This window comes from Pygoscelis adeliae, unplaced genomic scaffold (assembly GCF_000699105.1).
Source record: "Pygoscelis adeliae isolate BGI_AS28 unplaced genomic scaffold, ASM69910v1 Scaffold85, whole genome shotgun sequence".
Lineage (NCBI taxonomy): Eukaryota > Metazoa > Chordata > Aves > Sphenisciformes > Spheniscidae > Pygoscelis > Pygoscelis adeliae.
In genome coordinates, this window is record NW_008824900.1 from 5,416,219 (window position 1) to 5,434,286 (window position 18,068).

Below are 18,068 nucleotides of genomic sequence, written 5' to 3' on the forward strand. Positions count from 1 at the left end.
AAATCATAGAAAAGACCTGGAAGGACCTTCAGAAGTACCCTCACCCATTCAAGTCAGGAACATTTTACTTAAACTGCTCCTAACATGTTTGTCTCTGGTTGGTAGCCCAGAATCAGATTAACTAACTGAAGCCAGTTCTTAACTTTGTAATTGCAAAATTCTTCTAGAACTGACAGCTGTCATTAAAGTACTTTTGCTCCTGGCATAAGGATAAAAAAGAAATCTTCTCTTCAAGGTAGTCAGTCAGGAAAAGGTTATGTCAAATAAATTTCTTTTCTTGTTAGCGTTACCAAGTTTCATATATGAAGGCTTCTAGAACCAAAGAATTACAGATTTTAAGAGTATAACTAATTTCTATACTTTTATATGCAACTAAGTACAGAAAAATAGTTCAAACAAAATTTTATTAAGTAAAATGAGAGATAAGGGTTAAAAATAATTAAAGGAAGAATGGAATGCATTGTTAGCAAAGATACCACCATTTGTTATTACTCTGCTTGAAGCAACATTAAAATTTGACCCTAGACACACTACGCATATACTGAAGCAGCCTACTGAAGTTACACCGCTTTATTACTATAGAATTGAGATCTTCACTATTTTCTGTCTGTGAAGTCAGAATCTTTTGTACACAAGGAGAATGTTACCACCAAAACTAATACCGTCAGAAAAGCCTCCCTTTCATGAGGGTCAAACATCAACATAGGAAAACGAAATTCTTGTTTCAGAAGCATCACGCAGCAGCAGAGCAGATGTATTTTGAAGAGACAGCTTCCTATTGTATTTTCATGGGAACCACACCTCTTGAGTGTGCCAGGACGTGCATTTCTTGTGTATTTGACTGCCAGCACAATTATATTACTGTATAGGTAGAATCCAGTAGCCTGAACTTTACTGAGTTTGTTCCCTTGCTGTTACAAACACCATGTGTGTAATTTCTTCTATAAACTTACAAAATTCCATATAGGCTTAGGACTTTTTTATTATTCTTCTTCTTTCCCTGGCACTATTATGCCTACCAGAAAATTCCCAAAAGTTTTCCTACATAATAACCAAACTTCACTGAGCTTAACTTTGTCATATCAATTTTTTCTCTGCCGAAATTGTTTTCTGATTTAAAACCTATTTCCTTCTGTAGTGAATATTCCTCTGATGGGATATAGACTCTGTACATAAACAGATCTCAGCCTTTGTTTTTCTAGCTACACAAATGAATTTTTATTCTTTTCTCATAAAAGAGATTTTTCATTCTCTGTTTGTGTTACAGTTTTCATTAGTCTTTCTTGGATTTAAGTAACTAGAAATGTATAGGATATTCCATATGGGGTCTCACTGGATCCTTACACTGCCATTAACACTTGTACTGGAATCATCTCTTCTGACATACTTGCAATTTTACAGAGGAAGTACACAGTAGCTCACAGTCACTTCACTGCTGACCACTGCACCCCATCTGTCTTCCTCCTCAGTTTTCTCTTGAGTCGGAGTCCCCAGGTTTTCACATTTCTTTTTCATGGGAAGGAGAAGTGTTGTGTATTTTTCTTTTTAAGAACTATTCCATTCTATTGGAATGCCATTTCTCTCCTAAAAGCTAAATCAACCAGTTCTTTCTGCATAACAACACTCCAACTCTGTGCTGACTATGCCTTCCAACTTTTGTTACGTGACCCATTCTTATGTCAAGGTTGTCAATGGTAACAGGAAACCAGAATGTCCCCAAATCAACTCCTGCAGAGCACTATTACCAACTTCCTTTCAACCCAATACTTCCCTCTTTCTGTCTTATCTCTGCTAGTCTCCATCTTCTCAAGTTTTGCTAGTGTTTAATACCACACAGTATTAAATCCAGACAGATGAGATCAGTTGTATTGCCATTGTTTAAGAAAGCAGTATATCACCTAGTACAATATTCCTTTTATAAAAAGCCCATCCATTTCCCTTATATTCCTATCAGTAAATATCCTTTTTCTTCAGAACACATTCTAACACCTTGCATTCTAATTAAGTCAGACGGGTACTTCTCCCTAATTCATTTCTTCCTGTGCTCTACTATTCTTCCATGAGATTGTACCACAAAGGACTTACATCAGTTTGCTAAAAACACTTGGTACACACTTTGCAACTTTATGTCCTGGTTCTTCTGTATTTCTGGGATGGCAATTATCAAGCTGACAGTCTGCATGCACTAAGCTCTCTGACTTTTGCTTACAATTAAATTACAGTAATTTTCCCTTCGATCTCTGTGTTTCTTTTACACATTTTGCTGCGTCTCCAACCGTCAGCTGCCAACAGGCAGCTATAGCTAGCTTGCCGTAACCTATCTAAACTGTACAGTGGTTTTGATCCTTCTGTAGTGCAGCCATCCAGAGGAAAAGCTCCTGATACTGCTTTAACTAAACTGCAATATTCAGTATGCCATGCCTAGTCACTGAAGCATTGCACACATGCCTGTCTTGGGGTTGTCTCAGTTTATGGTGGCAGGCTAAAGATATAAATGCCTCTATTTTTATATCCAACTTTCAAAGTGTTTGCTCTGGAAAGCATCCGATATCTACACAGTATCTGTTATTTGCTGGACTTGCATAAGAATTGGCAGGGGACTTTAGAGGGACTTACCCTTTAAAAAAAGGGTTCTGGATGCTGTATTCCAACATACTGCACTCCTGTTGCTATCAAGTTTAAAAGGCTTATTCTAGTTGTAGCAGTAACATTTAAAAAAGCACTTAGTTTGTCTTTGAATCAAAGTGTCATGTACAGTATTACCATAAAGCTCAGGAGAATTCTAATGATCTCATGATTTTCACTGGTTCTTAAATTTTCTTTTCCTGAAGTCCCATCTAAAAAAGCATTTTAAATGTTTGATACTTCAGCTTATTCATTACATCATCTTTTACCATTCATCATTCCAATCCTTCTTGAACCCAAACAACTTGATCTCAGACATAGTATTTAGCAACCCTTTATAGGCTATGAAAACAACTCCATAATGACAGCACAACACAACTCTTTCTTTAAAATGGAAAAGTTAGTAACTTTAAAAAAAAACAACCCCAAAACACCCACCTCTAATTCATATTGCTTGAAACTTATGGTGTTAGACATTCTCTTCTTGCCATAGAGTAAATTACTTTTTCCTTACATTAGTTGTTATCCTCAACTACAAAGCGTTAATGGCTACGTGAAATACAAAGCTTTTTACAGACTTCCCAATTTTATCTGCAAGTGTTGGATGAGGCAATGAACCATGCATATCATTTACTTGATAAATTTTTAAATTCAAAAAACTAAATTAACAGGTCTCAACTTCTTAACTTGATTACTTCATAAAGTAATGTAAAGATTCTTTCCTTTGAACAGATCTTCTATTTCCGGTTACAGATAATATGATTTCTAGACCTTTCCTTCTAACTGCAAACAAGCATCTAGCAGGTGAACAAGCTACAGTGACTATATTAAGAAAACAGTCATTATATTCTGTCTCCTCAAGCAAAACAATTCATCTGTTTTGAAGATAACCGTCTAATGTCTTCAGAATTGTGAACACCACAATTTGATCTGTTTAGAGTGGTGTGGTTAAGATGCCTAATCTTACCAGATGCAAATACATCAGGTTAAAGCAAGTTTTAGGTCATCAGTCAACGAGAGCTGAAGGTTCTCAAAGCTATGTTACATCCTCTGAGGCCTGGAAATGTGTGGAGGCAGAAGCCTTGAAAAGAACTCTGGCTGCACTCCACTGTTTTCAAAACATTCTTTTTATTTTATGTTGTAAATATAAAATTTGTCAGAGGAAATTAAAAGAATGAAGGAGCACTTTCCCAGACACGTCTCCTGTAGAGACACGCTGTGCTGTTATTCTTTATTTCAAAAGGAACAACAAGGTAAGCATCTGTTTTATTCTGCAGAAAAGCAGCTTCGCATTTCAGATCTGTGCACAGAAGCGGCTGTAATATGTTATGAAATCCATAAGCAAAGGATTGAAGTTCTGTCTGAAGTGCTTTTCCAATCAAGTGCTCTGTTACTTGTTGCTGCAATCACATCTCTCTCGTATGCTTCCTACTTGAAAAGCTTTTGGCATGTATTGCTTTGAGTATTTTTATTTAACTCTCCATTAGGAACCTAACTCTTTACGTAGGAATCCAATTTCATGTGGTTTGTTTTCAGTTTATTCAACACAAATTACATTCTCTCGACATGAAATCCAATTCACATCTTAATCTGTATGTTAGGAAACAATGAAATAAAACGGATGTGCTGTACTTTGTGTCCAGCATTGTTTCCGAGTATGAACTTCGCAATACTTTTTCTATCTACTGTAGTAATAAGAAAACCAAGGAGAGTAATTCCAGATCCTGAACTACTCAGTTGTCAAGAATCCATGGTCATTAAGACAATAACATCTTTGGAGCACGAACAATATTTAACTGTTTAATTTTACATTACTTTATACAGTAAAAACTCAATACTCAGTTCTGTCTTATCTTTTGTTTGTGTCTTGATTTATAAATTGCAGCACAGTTCCCTGTGTAGAGCCCTGGCTTTGCTATGAATCCTCTGAGAGTTTAAATATATAAATAAATGCATTTTCCAAAAGAATGCTTAATAAAAAGACAAGCACGAAAATAATTTGAACAGCAAATTTACGCATCTTTTTCTCCTTTGTGTAGTGGAGAAAGTGATGAAGGAACACTCTTAGGAAGTCCTCCTGAAAAAAAACTGTTACAGATTACAGTTGATCAACATTAACCTGAAGAATATGACACATTTATAGTAGTACCATTCACATATTGGTCAAATTTTGATACACTCTTAAATTCTTTCAAAATAAAGTATTTTAATGTTTGTGTTATACAGGCTAAAACAACTTGTTTTCACCAGGTACAGACTTGCATGAAATAAAACAAGTTAAAGTCCTAAAGCTTTTGAATTTCCATCAAATTCACACTTTCTGCTTAAGGAATATTGCTCAAATTAATACAAAATGTTTCAGCTAATTAAACAAAAATGACAACATTACCAAAATTTCTGTGTTTGCTTATACACGCATGGTATATTGATATCAAGTACACAAAGCTGAGTGCAGTATTATTAACGATGTCATTTGTAACTCACTTCATATATATAATACTGTGATGAAAACCCAAGTCCTTCCACTAAATAATTTATTGAAGTGTTAACATGGATAGTATTGTAAAATGCATCAATCTGAAACATGAATTATTTTCCTGAGATAATATAGCTGCTTTCATTCATGTACAACAGGAAAATGGGCTTACTGGGAGAAACAGTAGTTCAGGATCAAGGACTTTTTTTCCAGCATACACAATTGCTCAGCAGACATGCGTAAATTTGATTCAACAACTCATTCAGCATTCATAACAAGGCAAAATCTTTGTTACTCTTCATTTCAACACAAACTAATGGTTCCTCTAGGCAAGTATAACTCAGAATATAAGCACAATTTGTCATTTACTTAGCTCTGTCAGTCTGAAATGAACAAGCTGTTAATGAGTGGAGATGAGTACTGTTAAATCTGGCTAGTTTGGAGTTTGCTGACCGTTCAAGCTAGTTGCCATGAGACAACGTATGACAACTTTGCTTGCCTTTCCCTCCACTGGAGCCTTAATTTGGGTCTGTCTCTCTATCCAGCAGAAAAAGTTCCACGAAAGTTGCAGAAATCTAGTTAAAAGCAAAACCTTCTCCTCTTAACTGGGCTTAAGTTAGTGAGTTTAAAATTACTAGCTGAGGTATGACAAAAACCATCATAAACAATCTATTTAAGCTAAACATAGTAACCTTTAAATAAATACATGTATCTCATTAATGAATAAACTTACTGATTAACTCAAAGGTGAAGATAAAGACCTGTGAAGCAAGCGCTGTACAAGATATTCTAGAAAGCATCTAGATAACTATCATTATGCATATAGCCCTGTGTTCTCGGTAGCTAATAAAAGATAAAAGAAATTCATTTGTAGCACACGATGTTTGTTTCATTACTGTTTTGGCAAATTATTTTACATCAGCACTTTTATAATGTGATTAAAGATTGGGTAGGTGATGTTACTGTCCATTTCAAATCACAAAATTAAATTGTTGTACAAAGAGTTCTCTTCCAAAACTAATTTTTGCAACTCATGTGAAAACAGTCAAGTGTTTTCATTCAAATCCACTGTTCTTTAAATCCTCACACATTTAAATGCTCTACTGTAAAGAGAACATTTTATCTGCCAGGGCAGACTTAGTTACTTTCCTTTCTTTGTAAGCAACTCAAGAAAATACAAAAAAACTCATAGAAAAAGCAACATAAAGGTTATTTTCATTTCTTAAATAGTAAATTCCTTAGGCAGTGTTTTAAAACTATAGGAGAGAACATTTAAATTATGTGGGAAACCTTATTTTTTATGGACTTCTCTGAAGATAATGGAACTGATGTCAACTGTTGTTGTTTCAGCTAAGTTTAAAATTCTAAACAAGTTCAAGACCTTGCCCAGGATGAAGACAGACATTAAGTAATCAGTAACAGCTGGAGTAAACCATGGATATGACCTTTTAAACAACTTCTGGGAAAGCTGTAGATCTTCTACGGGCCATAATGAATTTCAGTGAATTTATGGCTTTACTACAGTCTGTGGGAATTTCGTCACTGCCAGCAGCTAAGCCAGGGTTCTAGTCTATACACTCCCAAACAGAAAATGGAGTCCCAGACACTGCTTTGCAACAGCAAATGTATTAATTCCATGTGAAACTGTGCCCCATTTCTATAGTGCCAGACCAAAAAATACACTGTGAAGATTTTGTTTCAACATTTAAAAACTGTACCTGTGTTGACGTAGTAGCATTTGGTGTTATTGGTGATGGTGAGTCACTTGTTTTTGGCTCACCAGGGGAAGAAGCATCACTGCTGTCTTCATCAAATGAATAATCATCCAAAGCTTGAGGATAATTCTCTTGTCCAACTGCTAGAATGTTTGCAAAGAAACAAGCAAAACAAATTTTTTTTAGTTACACAAATTAAATATAGACATAGGTGGCAGAATTAGCTAATTACCAGAAAACGATCAGTTTTCAGCACAGCCTAAACATATGGTACAGAAGTATTTATTCTGTTTTTAATATAATGACAGCCATATTAAATCATATTCAAAGAATCGATAAAACAAAGTGCATAGCAGACGTTGTTTTAGTACAAGATTAAAAGGTATGTTCAACATATGTGGAGTGCACACAGACACCTGTGACAGATTGAGTAATGGCCATATATGTTCGATTATTTTGTAGTAATTTTTATTAAGAAACAAGTTTTTTCAAAGACAGTATTATACTCCAACTATATAATTCTAACTTAGTTTCAAATAAAAATAGGATAACTTTAATTAAATGATGACAGAGTTTAGGACTCAGAAGCTGAAAGAATTAGTAGTAATAAACTTTGAGTACATTTCCTTCTAGTGAACTTTACCCTCAAGAGTTAAAGTATTATTTTCCACAATGCCATAGAGATAACAGATAGAAGCTGTGGGACTTCTACTTGCCTATAATAGCTTCTTTAACACTGGAGTCTACAGGAAGAATATTTTTTTCTACCAGTTCCATGGGGCCAGGCCTCTGAGCAATCTTCTCATTCAGATCATCCGCCAACCGAGCTCTCTTCAGTTTCATCTGAGTGGCTTGTAGTGAAGGCTCTGCAAAGGTCTCTAAAAAGATATATTGATTTAAATATTCTGTTCCATCTTTTCTCCAATTTCATGACAAAAAACATTGTCTTGTCTTTGCAATAACCGTTCCACTTTTATCAAAACCAGGCAAGTATTATTCTGAAAATTCTCAAATTAATAAGCAAAAATAAGACTATATGAGTAGACGTTGTTCATCCCCATGATTGTGTTTTTCTTAAGTATAATCTCTTTTTTGACAGCAGTAATATTTTGGTAAACATTTGTATAATATCCAACAATAAAGCAGGGAATACAAAATAACAAACACTAATTATAATCTGAAGACAGCATTTGCTGCTCTAATAGTTTACCAGTGTGAGCTATGGTAAAGGCTTAATTAATCCACTGATTTTTGGATTCTCTCTTGACAAACATCTTTAAAAGTTTACCTTTAAGAATAGCTTCTAGCACAAATTTGAGTCTTCAAAATTGTATTTCTATGAAAATATGGAGACAGTCTATCAATATGGATGTGATCTACCAATATAGAGACTCCTGTCTGGGTTTAGCATCCAAATGCATGTTTTGAAAACTAATGGCTATTAAATTGACTTGGATTATGGTTATTTGGTAATTTCTGTATTTGGTAAGATTATGGTGAAACACAGTAATACAGCCCCATTCATAAAAAGACTATTGCTTCAAATGACCTGAGCAACAAGGAAAATAACAAGGCAGGGTAAAAGTCAAGTTTATTAAAGGCTGTTGGGGTGGTGGTGGTGGGGGGAAAAGTACAAGGCTGTCAGGTTATTTTAGGGTATGAGTAGAAATTAAAGCAATAGATACACTACATGTACATACACCATGGTATAATTACTATTATAGAATAAAAGCAATATGCAATTGCGAACAAATACACAGTTGAGAATACTTCCACTGCCATAGATGTATCTATTATTATACAGATTTGGAATACAGATTACAACAGACACTGCAGAAGTAGAGAAATAGAGCATATAAACCTTTAGAAATAATTCGTATCAAAGCCTAATTCAGTTAGAAACGTGAAGTTCTTTCTAATAGCAGCTCAAAAGGTACATACAGCTGGGTACATACCTTCGAGGATGTGCATTCTGACCAGCTCAGACCGGTCCGGCCTGCTGCGAATCTTGTGCTTCAAAAAATTTTCAGTCTTTAAAGAAATAAGGAAATAGCATTAACTACTGTTTACTAGAAAAATCAAAGTAGCTTGATAAATCACTGATGTCCAATCAATTAATATATGCAGTTGCATTCAGACAGGTGGACATCACTGTTAGAACATGGGCAGTAAAGGGGTTTGTTTTGTTTTGTTCTATTTTTCCTATCAGTTAAGCAGTGCTAATGAATTTCTATCTTCCCCAAACAAGTTGGGAATGTTTCTGGATTTGATCCCATACCACCACACAAAATCACAATAATATAGGTTTGCTACAGAAATACTGCACAAGCATAATTTACCCAAGGATCCTGTCCTTAACTGGAGGTAGTATGTATTACAATATGACCGTAAGTTTATCCCCCCCACCTTGATCTGTGAAGGATTAAGGAAGTTCCTCTCAGATTTGACACCAATATTTTGTTTTAATGGATTCTTCCAAGATAAAAGCATATGTTATTACTGTAATAGTAATAATTTTTTCATGTACTCGGAGACTTTAGTATCACATACAACTGACTATCCATTTTCAGATGTTAATAACAAGTTTACACAAAGTCGTTTACCCTGGCTCGCTCCAGGCTCTTTATCTGCTCATGGAATGCAGCTGGACTTTTCAAAGCTGTGAAGGGAGAGTAAGAGTTAAATTGACAGGAAGTGATTTCCAATCAGTATGCATGTATGGGTGTTTAACACCATCTCAAAGTTGTGTTTGCATCTGACCAGGCTTACATTTGACTCATGCCAGTTATATTCACTTATATTTAACAGAGATGAGCAATGCTCCTATACAGAGTACTTGGAATATTTTATTTTAACAGACATTACCATGTAACAGTTAACTTTTTCACTATGTACACCAGGGTCTATTTACCAGAACTGTTCCACAGTAGAAATTTTATGAGGTTAAGGTTCAGAATGCCAAAATACTGTTTCATTTATTCCACTGTATTTACTATCTGTCTATACCTCATACTTGCTGTTACTAGAGAGAACTGGACTGTCCCTTGAGAGCTATTTGTGCTGATTTTTAAAAAAAATTTGTAGAAGCCCCAGATGTTCAGATTAGAAAACAGAATGATGGTTAGCTGCTAAACAGCCATAAAGAGTAAAAAACACTATTCAGCTAGAAATAACATGAATTGTAGAGTGCTTAATCTCAGTTGGATTGTTGAAAGAAGTGAAATGGCAGCAGGCATGATCCATCTTATTTGCCACACTTTTGACAGAGATAAGATACTGCAAAACAAAATCTTTAATGCTTTTTGACAGTTTAGAAGTTTTTTGCCTGGTTTCTCTCAAAAAGAAACAGATCATTCCGTTCCTGAAGATAATCAGCACTACAGACCTGGGAAGGTGAAGATGCTTTAGCAAAGCAATCTGAAGTCTGCTGCATACTCAGAAACCTTCAAGAGGCGATTAGCTTTAAGATACTGTGCTTTCAAGCTAGAATTCACCAGTGCACACTGGCCTATTTATAATAACTTGACATAATTTTGGTATGTTTTCAATGGCTGGGGTTTTTGTTTAAGAAAAATCACTTTTCACAGTTGAATCTTTTGACAACTTGGACTTATTATCTTGAGCCCAGTCTCATCCTACACTGTCCACTTAGGGATTCTTGATGTTTTCTGGGCACCCCTCATTCTGAGGCAAGGCTGATCTCCAAAATAAGTCAGAAGACGTTATACTAAACAATTAACACAGTCATTGGGAGCCCAAGTGGAGGAACACCAAAACATCTCTAAGTAAAGAGTGAACTGCAGTTGATTTCTAGGCCACTAAATATCAGTATTCAGGAGGACCCTCTTGTGATTCCTAAATTGATTTTAGGTATCGTAAGTGCTGCTGCTGAAACAACCATCATCTCTAACAGACCGAAAGCAATAAAGGAGAAAATGGACTCTGGCCATAAAGTGCAATTGCATAAAGCATGCCAATTACTTACTTTCAAAAGACAAGTGCTGTGAGTTCAGACATACAAATGTAACAAATACCCAAATTTACAAACATTATTTGCTTGTCAAAGCACTATGATCTGCAATTAAATTCCAGTGGTAGAACAGAGTTAGAGATAAACATGGTTTATTGAAGAACTGATAACTTCTTGCATAGCTGTCAAGGATGGCAGGTAGCCGGGCCAAAGAGTCAGAAGCTCAGCATTACAGAATCCTGAAGTCATGAATACATCTCCAGCTGTATTTATGAACTTGGTGACGTTGCTGCCTTAAGCGAGACACTTCACGCTTAGGTGATCAGCAGCATCTTAACTCTTCCAAAGGTAGCATCTAAAGGCATTCATTGAATTTTTGCCACTATATAATCTTCGTTTTGGAAGAGAATGCAAATCTCTTACACCAATTTGGACAGTTCGCCAGATGTGGCAAGTTGATCAGGAACTTCTGGCAACTGGAAAAAATGTTCTAAAACCAAAACAGTTTTCAAAAAGAAACCCCCAAAACCCCACCAAAGCCTCTTCCCATATTATTGGAAAGGTATTCAAACTCAGAAAGAAAGGACGAGGCACAGAAGCTTCTGCATTAGGTCATACAATCCAGCGTACGATGCCCAGCCTAATCCACTGCCTCATGTCCTGTAACATCACAGCTACCATCATGCAAGATTTGACACAGAAGACACGTCTGTTGGCACATGAGTCACAACTTCTGTGTGTCCTTTGTTTTTGTTTGGCAACCCTTGCCATCCTACTCCTTAAAGTCTGCTGGCTTTGTTATTGTTGCCTACTCATTTATATAATTCAGTTTATTTCAGTAAGATTAGTCATAATTTAAAGAGAGAAAATAAAAGGAGAATCAGACTACGTCTGCAAATCCTTGCGTTTTCATCACAACGGCTATTTTAACTGAAAGATTAGGTAAGCATGATTAGTTTACTTTGTACTCATTTAGATTACCAAAAGGATCCCACAAGTCTTTTCAAATGATAAAGTTATTTTTAATGATTCTCACAGAAATGCTTATCCTCATTATTTCATATATTCAGTTCATAATCAATACAGTATAGTAATACAAATTACTAGAAATAACGTGTCTTACGTGGCATGATGCCCTGGTCCACCAGCTGTTCTCGTGTCCGTCTTTGTTGTAGTTTCAGCTGAAGTACTGACAAAAGAAAACAATCATTCATTCATATGTAAGCATACTACCCCTCTGAAACTACCAAAAAAACATTCAAAAGATACCAAGTATTTCAACTTTAGAAATGTTTTTTCGATAGGTCTTCAGACCTGACAGTAACCTCTAAGACACCTATTGTTTAGGATCAACTGCTATTAACATAGTTTGGAGTGATTGCTTCCAATCCCCATTTATATTGGAGTTTACTGCTTTTTGGTCACATCTGATAAAGGGACTGTATTTCATCCATACATCCACTTTTCCTATCAGCTAGGCCTCATAAGAGGTACTAAGTATACATCTAATTCTAGGATTTTTCCACCTCCTTGTAACGCTACTCTTAGATTCAAGAAAACACAGTGAGGTATAGTTTATACTGTAAACTGCAACACGTAATGATTATACAGCCTTCTTACATGTCTTAAACCAATCTTACATGACTGTACTATGCTGAAATAGAAATTATGTTTGCAGAGCATTTTAAAAGAAAAGCTGTACGTGTTTGGTTCATCGTTTTTCCTTAAGGATTTTTTTTTTTAAAAATATAAAGGCTTATTGTACATTTAAATAAATCTTGCTGAAACACAAGAAACTGAAGAGAAGCCAGATTTTACCTGGCTTATTTAAAAACACCAAAAAAGTGATACCATCAGGAACAGACCTTATCTTCTCTCCGAACATCAGAAAATGCTGTTTTCCAGATTAATTGAGATATGTGTTATCATAATTATTTCAAGGACCAAATAAATGAATACTGTCAAATTTGGAAAAACTATTTACAGTTTCAGAAGTAACTTCTTATGTTTCATTACTAATAAAATGTTCAAAATTAACAGAGGTTCTCATCTTATTGTTACTGTAAGAATTAATGTGATACATTAAATATTATACCAGGAACGGCACAAAACCAGGGGGAGGGCATAGACATAAAGGCCTTGTACTTTCAAAGATTAGGGCTTTTTTGTAAGTGTTCCCAGGAAAATGAAGAAGAAGAAGAAAAAAAAGTTGTTTGTTTCTTCTATTGTTCACTTCCCCTTGTTTCTGTATCAATTTATCATAGTGCTTCATTATTTCTTAGACACATATAGCCATTACCCTAATGTGAAACTTCATCTTTTGAACAAGAGATGGTCAAGATGCTTGGTCAAGAAAAAAATATATTAAAGATGTAATATTTACATTCTTAAATTCTGTCTTGATAGCTTATTATGGATGTATGATTATGACATACTGTTCCCATTGTATTTCACAAGGAAGCAAAACAAACTAATGCATTGTCCAAAACATCAAAATGAATGTAATTTCTAAAAAGTTAGGCTAAGGACAAAGTTCATTGTTTTCAGAATTTAGAAGGAACCAGCTTATTTCCTGTTCTACAGTACAGGAAGGATACTCCTCTGGCTAAAGCATTAAGACTGGGAATAGCAAGTCCTGAAAACAAGGACGTTATTTTCTTGTGTCACACAAACATTGAGAATTTAAATACAAACATTTCAGGGCTGTGGCACGGCAGTTCTGTTCAGAGTTTACAATATTGTTACACAAGAATTACAAAGGACAAAGATGGGAGAATGCAAAAGCAACAACAGCAAAATGTAAATTGATGGAAAGTCATTCAAAACGTATTGAGTTGCTCTGGAAACTTGACAATACCTGCTTTAAGTAATGAATTGTGTTTTCCAAGTAATATTAAAATGACTCGAAAAAGTTAACTGAAAAATTATTTTATAATAGTTTTAATGATTTATTTTTTGTCTTCCTTAATTTTACGTGGCTCCAGGTAAGCTGTGACCTCTTACGGTATCTCTTACTAGTAGATGCAAGCCTGTGCTGCCTGAAGTCTGGAACCAACTCAAATGGTGCTGTTACAGACTCCTTTCAGCAGCACTTCCTAGGTTGGGTTTGGCAGCGTAGTATAGTGCTACACACTCCCAGCAAGTTCAGAGCATGGGTAGAGAAATTTCAAATCTTTCTGCAGAAAACTATGTGGGTTTCTAAGTCCAGTTGGTCTAACCTGCCCAAAAAAATGCAGATAAGTGTGTGCAAACACACATTTATGCAACGGTACATCCAACTTTAAAAATCCACAAGCTTTATACAAGTAAGTGTGAATTAAGAAAAATAATGTATTGGGTCAGGACTTAGCCCATTCCTACAGAAAACGCCAAGAAATGCACATTTCAGTGGAAATGCATATCAAGCATATGATATAATGTTACGATGTTAAGCTTCTATCCCTGGGGCTACTTCTAAGAATTTCCTGCTGCACTAGCACAAAGCACTGAGAAATTCACTAACTGCTGTGGTGTTTACAGGAAAGCAAAAACTCTGATACATTCTTGTTTTGAATTCTCTTGCTTACAACTGTAAAATCAAAAAAGCTCAGAGTTAGTCTTAAAACTAAATAGGCAATCCCTTTAAAAATCTTAAATAGGTTTTACCCATCCAAATGATGTGAGAGACAACTTATAAACAGCATGGCAAGACTACTGTATTTCAGACCCAATATTTTTGGTCTTGAGTAGGTTGAAACTTGACTTTCTTCTGTTCTTCACTCAAACTATGCTTCCTCTTACATAACTAGGAAGCCATAGAAAGGGTTGAAAAGCATGTCCTGCTTTGGGCAGAAATCTCATCCATGCTATACAGCTGTATTTGGTCCAAATTCACACCATACTTAAATTTGGCTTTCTTGGAACACTAAACACACTACAAATGCGTCTACCAAGTATTTTACCTAGTTACAAGCCAGTTTTAAACATATGCCTCTTTATTTCAGCCTCAAGGTCTTCAAGAAAAATGACCTGCTCTAACATCAGTTATGTCCAGGGTAGAGCTGATATACATCATCAGACACAGTAAGTAAATCAGAGTTAGTATTTTTTTCAATTCTATCACCCGGAACGCAGTGGATCAACAAGCGAATGCTGGTAATATTACAACAGGTGCAGGAATGTTATCACCGATGTTAAGTCATCTACCAACAGGTGATAGGCAAGTCATCTATTAAGAAAAAAATGCATTTGTGGTACATGGTATTTCTGATTTCTAGTATGTTTTTTACTCAGACTTTCTTTTTTACTGAGCTTTATCATAAAACCCATTTTGTAGGTGTAGCTGGTTCAGCCACGGCTACCTAAGCATTGCTAGTATGGTGCTTTCAGGTATTAGTAAACAGAAGTGGGAAAGTTAAACAACTTTCAATTTGACCTTCACACTATAGAACGATCATACTGTTTTGCAGAGTTGATAACAATTTGAAAGCCCTCACTAATTCACCAATTTGGACAGCTGGCTAAATTGGAAAATTATTTTGTAGGAAGTGCATATACCATCTACTCTATGAAACCTACTACAGACAACAGATTCTTGTTCTTCATTTTATCAGACTTTACTTATTTAAAATTCTGAAGTAGTATCATTGCAATCTCAAATGCAATGTGCAAAGTCTTCGCGCAGGAAAAAATAGCTTGACAGTGCTTTTTTTAAGAAATTAGTTTAACTCTTAAAATTACATATAAAGGGGCAGAGTTTTATCAGAAATCTATTATTTATTAATTAGAGATCTGGCTTTCCCAGATCCAGATATTGACATGACTCTCAGACCAAGGCTTTTCATCTTTCATATGAAAAGGATCAGACTTCTATTTGGCATTCCACTACACCAAGGCAGACAATGTTCACCGTTAGGTCATATGGTTGGATTGGATAGTCTAAACGCATCCCACCAGTTCAGGATTTAGCAATTATTGCATTTTAATTTTTCATTGGCAAGTTTGTGGGAGGAAAAAAAATCAGAAAGGCCTCACACTGCACTTTGCCAATACAAGTAAGCTAAATAACTACTCTAACACTTCTAATACGTACTTCTAAAGTATACTTTAAAAAGAGTCTGCCTGAGGTACATTCAGCTGCTGAAGTTTCTTTTGGAAAACAGACAAACCAACCGCCCCACAAACAAAAACCCCTCAAAAAATAACGTACCAAAGTTTCTGTGTCAAGGTCCTGTTTTGAACCCTCTTTCAACAGCACTAGTAACATGGAAGCATCAGGAACATACCATGTGTGTGTCCAAAGAGGAAGACACTTTGAACACTGTGAGCACGTGGTACTGTCCCATTGAGTGCGATGCAGCTCCTGCAGCTCCCTGTTTGTGCTGTCTGGTGCGAGGTGTGTCAGAAAGGGGGAAAGGCTATACCTCTCTCTGTCGTCACGCTCGCACACAGCCCTACACCATGGAAGCATCAACACTGTAAAAACATACCCCAGTGGATGTGTTACTTATGTTTGTGGCTGATGCAATTTCTGTCAGTTCCCGAAAATTAATGCTGCTTGGCCATGGCCATGATGGGTGGTATTCACCCAGGAAATGGGGGAGGAAGACTAAAATAAATCTGTTCAGCAAAAAGTAGTGCTAAGAATGTAGGTAGCTTATCTCTTATTTTCCAACTGGTTTCAACTAATTGTTTAGTGAACATTAATTCCAAATGTAGATGATGGGAAGCCCTGCTGCATAATTTGTGAATGTATTGTATCTATGATTTGTGGCTTCAATTATGATCAGATATTTGGCTTAAGCTTTGCAGAAAGAGTAAAGAGTGACCCATATCCTACACAATGTATAGTCATACAAGAGAATACGTAGTGGACTATAGCAGAAGGATGAGAAGAGCAGTAAGAATGTACCTGCACATAAACTGTATGTGCTCAGCTGTGAAGCTTTAGCATTTTTTAGCAAATATATATATATATATATAAAACAAACAGTTATTGTCTCTCATAACACTACTTGCCTACCCATAATCTGTTAACCTACACTGGGCATCACAAAGCAAATAAGGGATGATCTTGAAGTTGTCCCATGTGTATCTGGACAAGTCATAAGAACTGTGGGAGGACTGAAAAAACAAGAGTTATAGAAGATATAGAGAACGTGCAGTTATTCACTTACTAAATAAATATCAGCAACTTACATATATTACATAGTAAAGAAAGGACAGCCTGTAGCATGACTAATAGGCAAGCACTGCAGGGGGAATACTAAAGAAGAGATGACTCAGTCAGAAAGATGGTATAAGATGATAATCATTGAAGATTTTGACTTGACCAGAGCAAGGAGGTTAAACACAAAGTTGGATGAAAACCAGATGTTTGCTTTTGCAAACAACTCCGAAATTAAGAAGGTTAAAAAAAGTCTGGTGTCTGATTTTTTTTTTTTTAATAAATATTGAACAGTTGAACTCCATTAATTAAAGAAAAGTAAGTTTCTAAATAGAAAGTAAATGTGAATAAAAACCCTAAATGTATTATTTTAAAAAGTTGAAAAGCTGAAAAAACTTTTGCTTTTCCAAAGCAAACAGATCAGGAAAAAGCTAATATTTATATCTCAATAAAAGACGTAAGGACCTAAAATACGTTTAGCCCCCATAGCGACAAAAAGTAAAAAGCAGAGATGTTTCTAAGAAATGGTAACACCTGTACACGACTTGCATAGCTACATCTAGTCAAAGAGGATATTTGGCTTACAGGTCTGCATGTCAGAGCAGATGGTCATACTACAGTCAGTTACGACCTTTATATTGTCATTGTAGTTAGACGGACTGAGCCCTACAACTGAGCGGAAACAAGTTACAGACAGACTTGTATCTTTATACTGGAGATGAACCTGAAGTGGGTATAAAGGAAGGGAATAGGAATGAGGTTTGTGAAAAGCTCAAAAGGAAATGGGGACCCACAAAAAGCAGCTCGAAGAACAGCCAGAAAGATGTGGAAGATGGGAGTCATGGAAACTAAATCACAAGTTTTCAATAAGGAAAATGTGATGAAATTATCTTCTAAGACAAGAATGAACGCTATGAGAATGGAGCACAGCTTTGCACTTTTGGCAAAGAATTGCTGATTTATTTAAGTGAAAAACTCTCTATAGAATAGAATGCAGGTTGGTTTAAATCTAATGTCATTAAATCTAATACAGACTTTGCTTATCATAAATATAGAAATTCATATAGCAAGAAATTTCTAGAACAGTCAGTAACACACAAAGAGGTAAATCTAATAAGGATGGCTGAGATAGGAGGA

At 35.6% G+C, this 18,068-nt stretch overlaps 1 protein-coding gene across 6 annotated transcripts in view; it reads right to left on the bottom strand.

Annotated features, from left to right (window-relative positions):
• MKL2 (MKL/myocardin-like 2) overlaps positions 1–18,068 on the bottom strand; it is an 80,883-nt gene that overhangs the window by 19,189 nt on the left and 43,626 nt on the right. For all 6 annotated transcript variants that reach the window (XM_009324752.1, XM_009324753.1, XM_009324748.1 and 3 more), the window contains 5 exons: positions 11,910–11,975; positions 9,420–9,475; positions 8,772–8,847; positions 7,533–7,694; positions 6,820–6,959 (listed from right to left, as the gene is read on the bottom strand). In XM_009324752.1, coding sequence (XP_009323027.1) covers positions 6,820–6,959; positions 7,533–7,694; positions 8,772–8,847; positions 9,420–9,475; positions 11,910–11,975 — 500 coding nt within the window. The remainder of the gene's footprint in view (positions 1–6,819; positions 6,960–7,532; positions 7,695–8,771; positions 8,848–9,419; positions 9,476–11,909; positions 11,976–18,068) is intronic.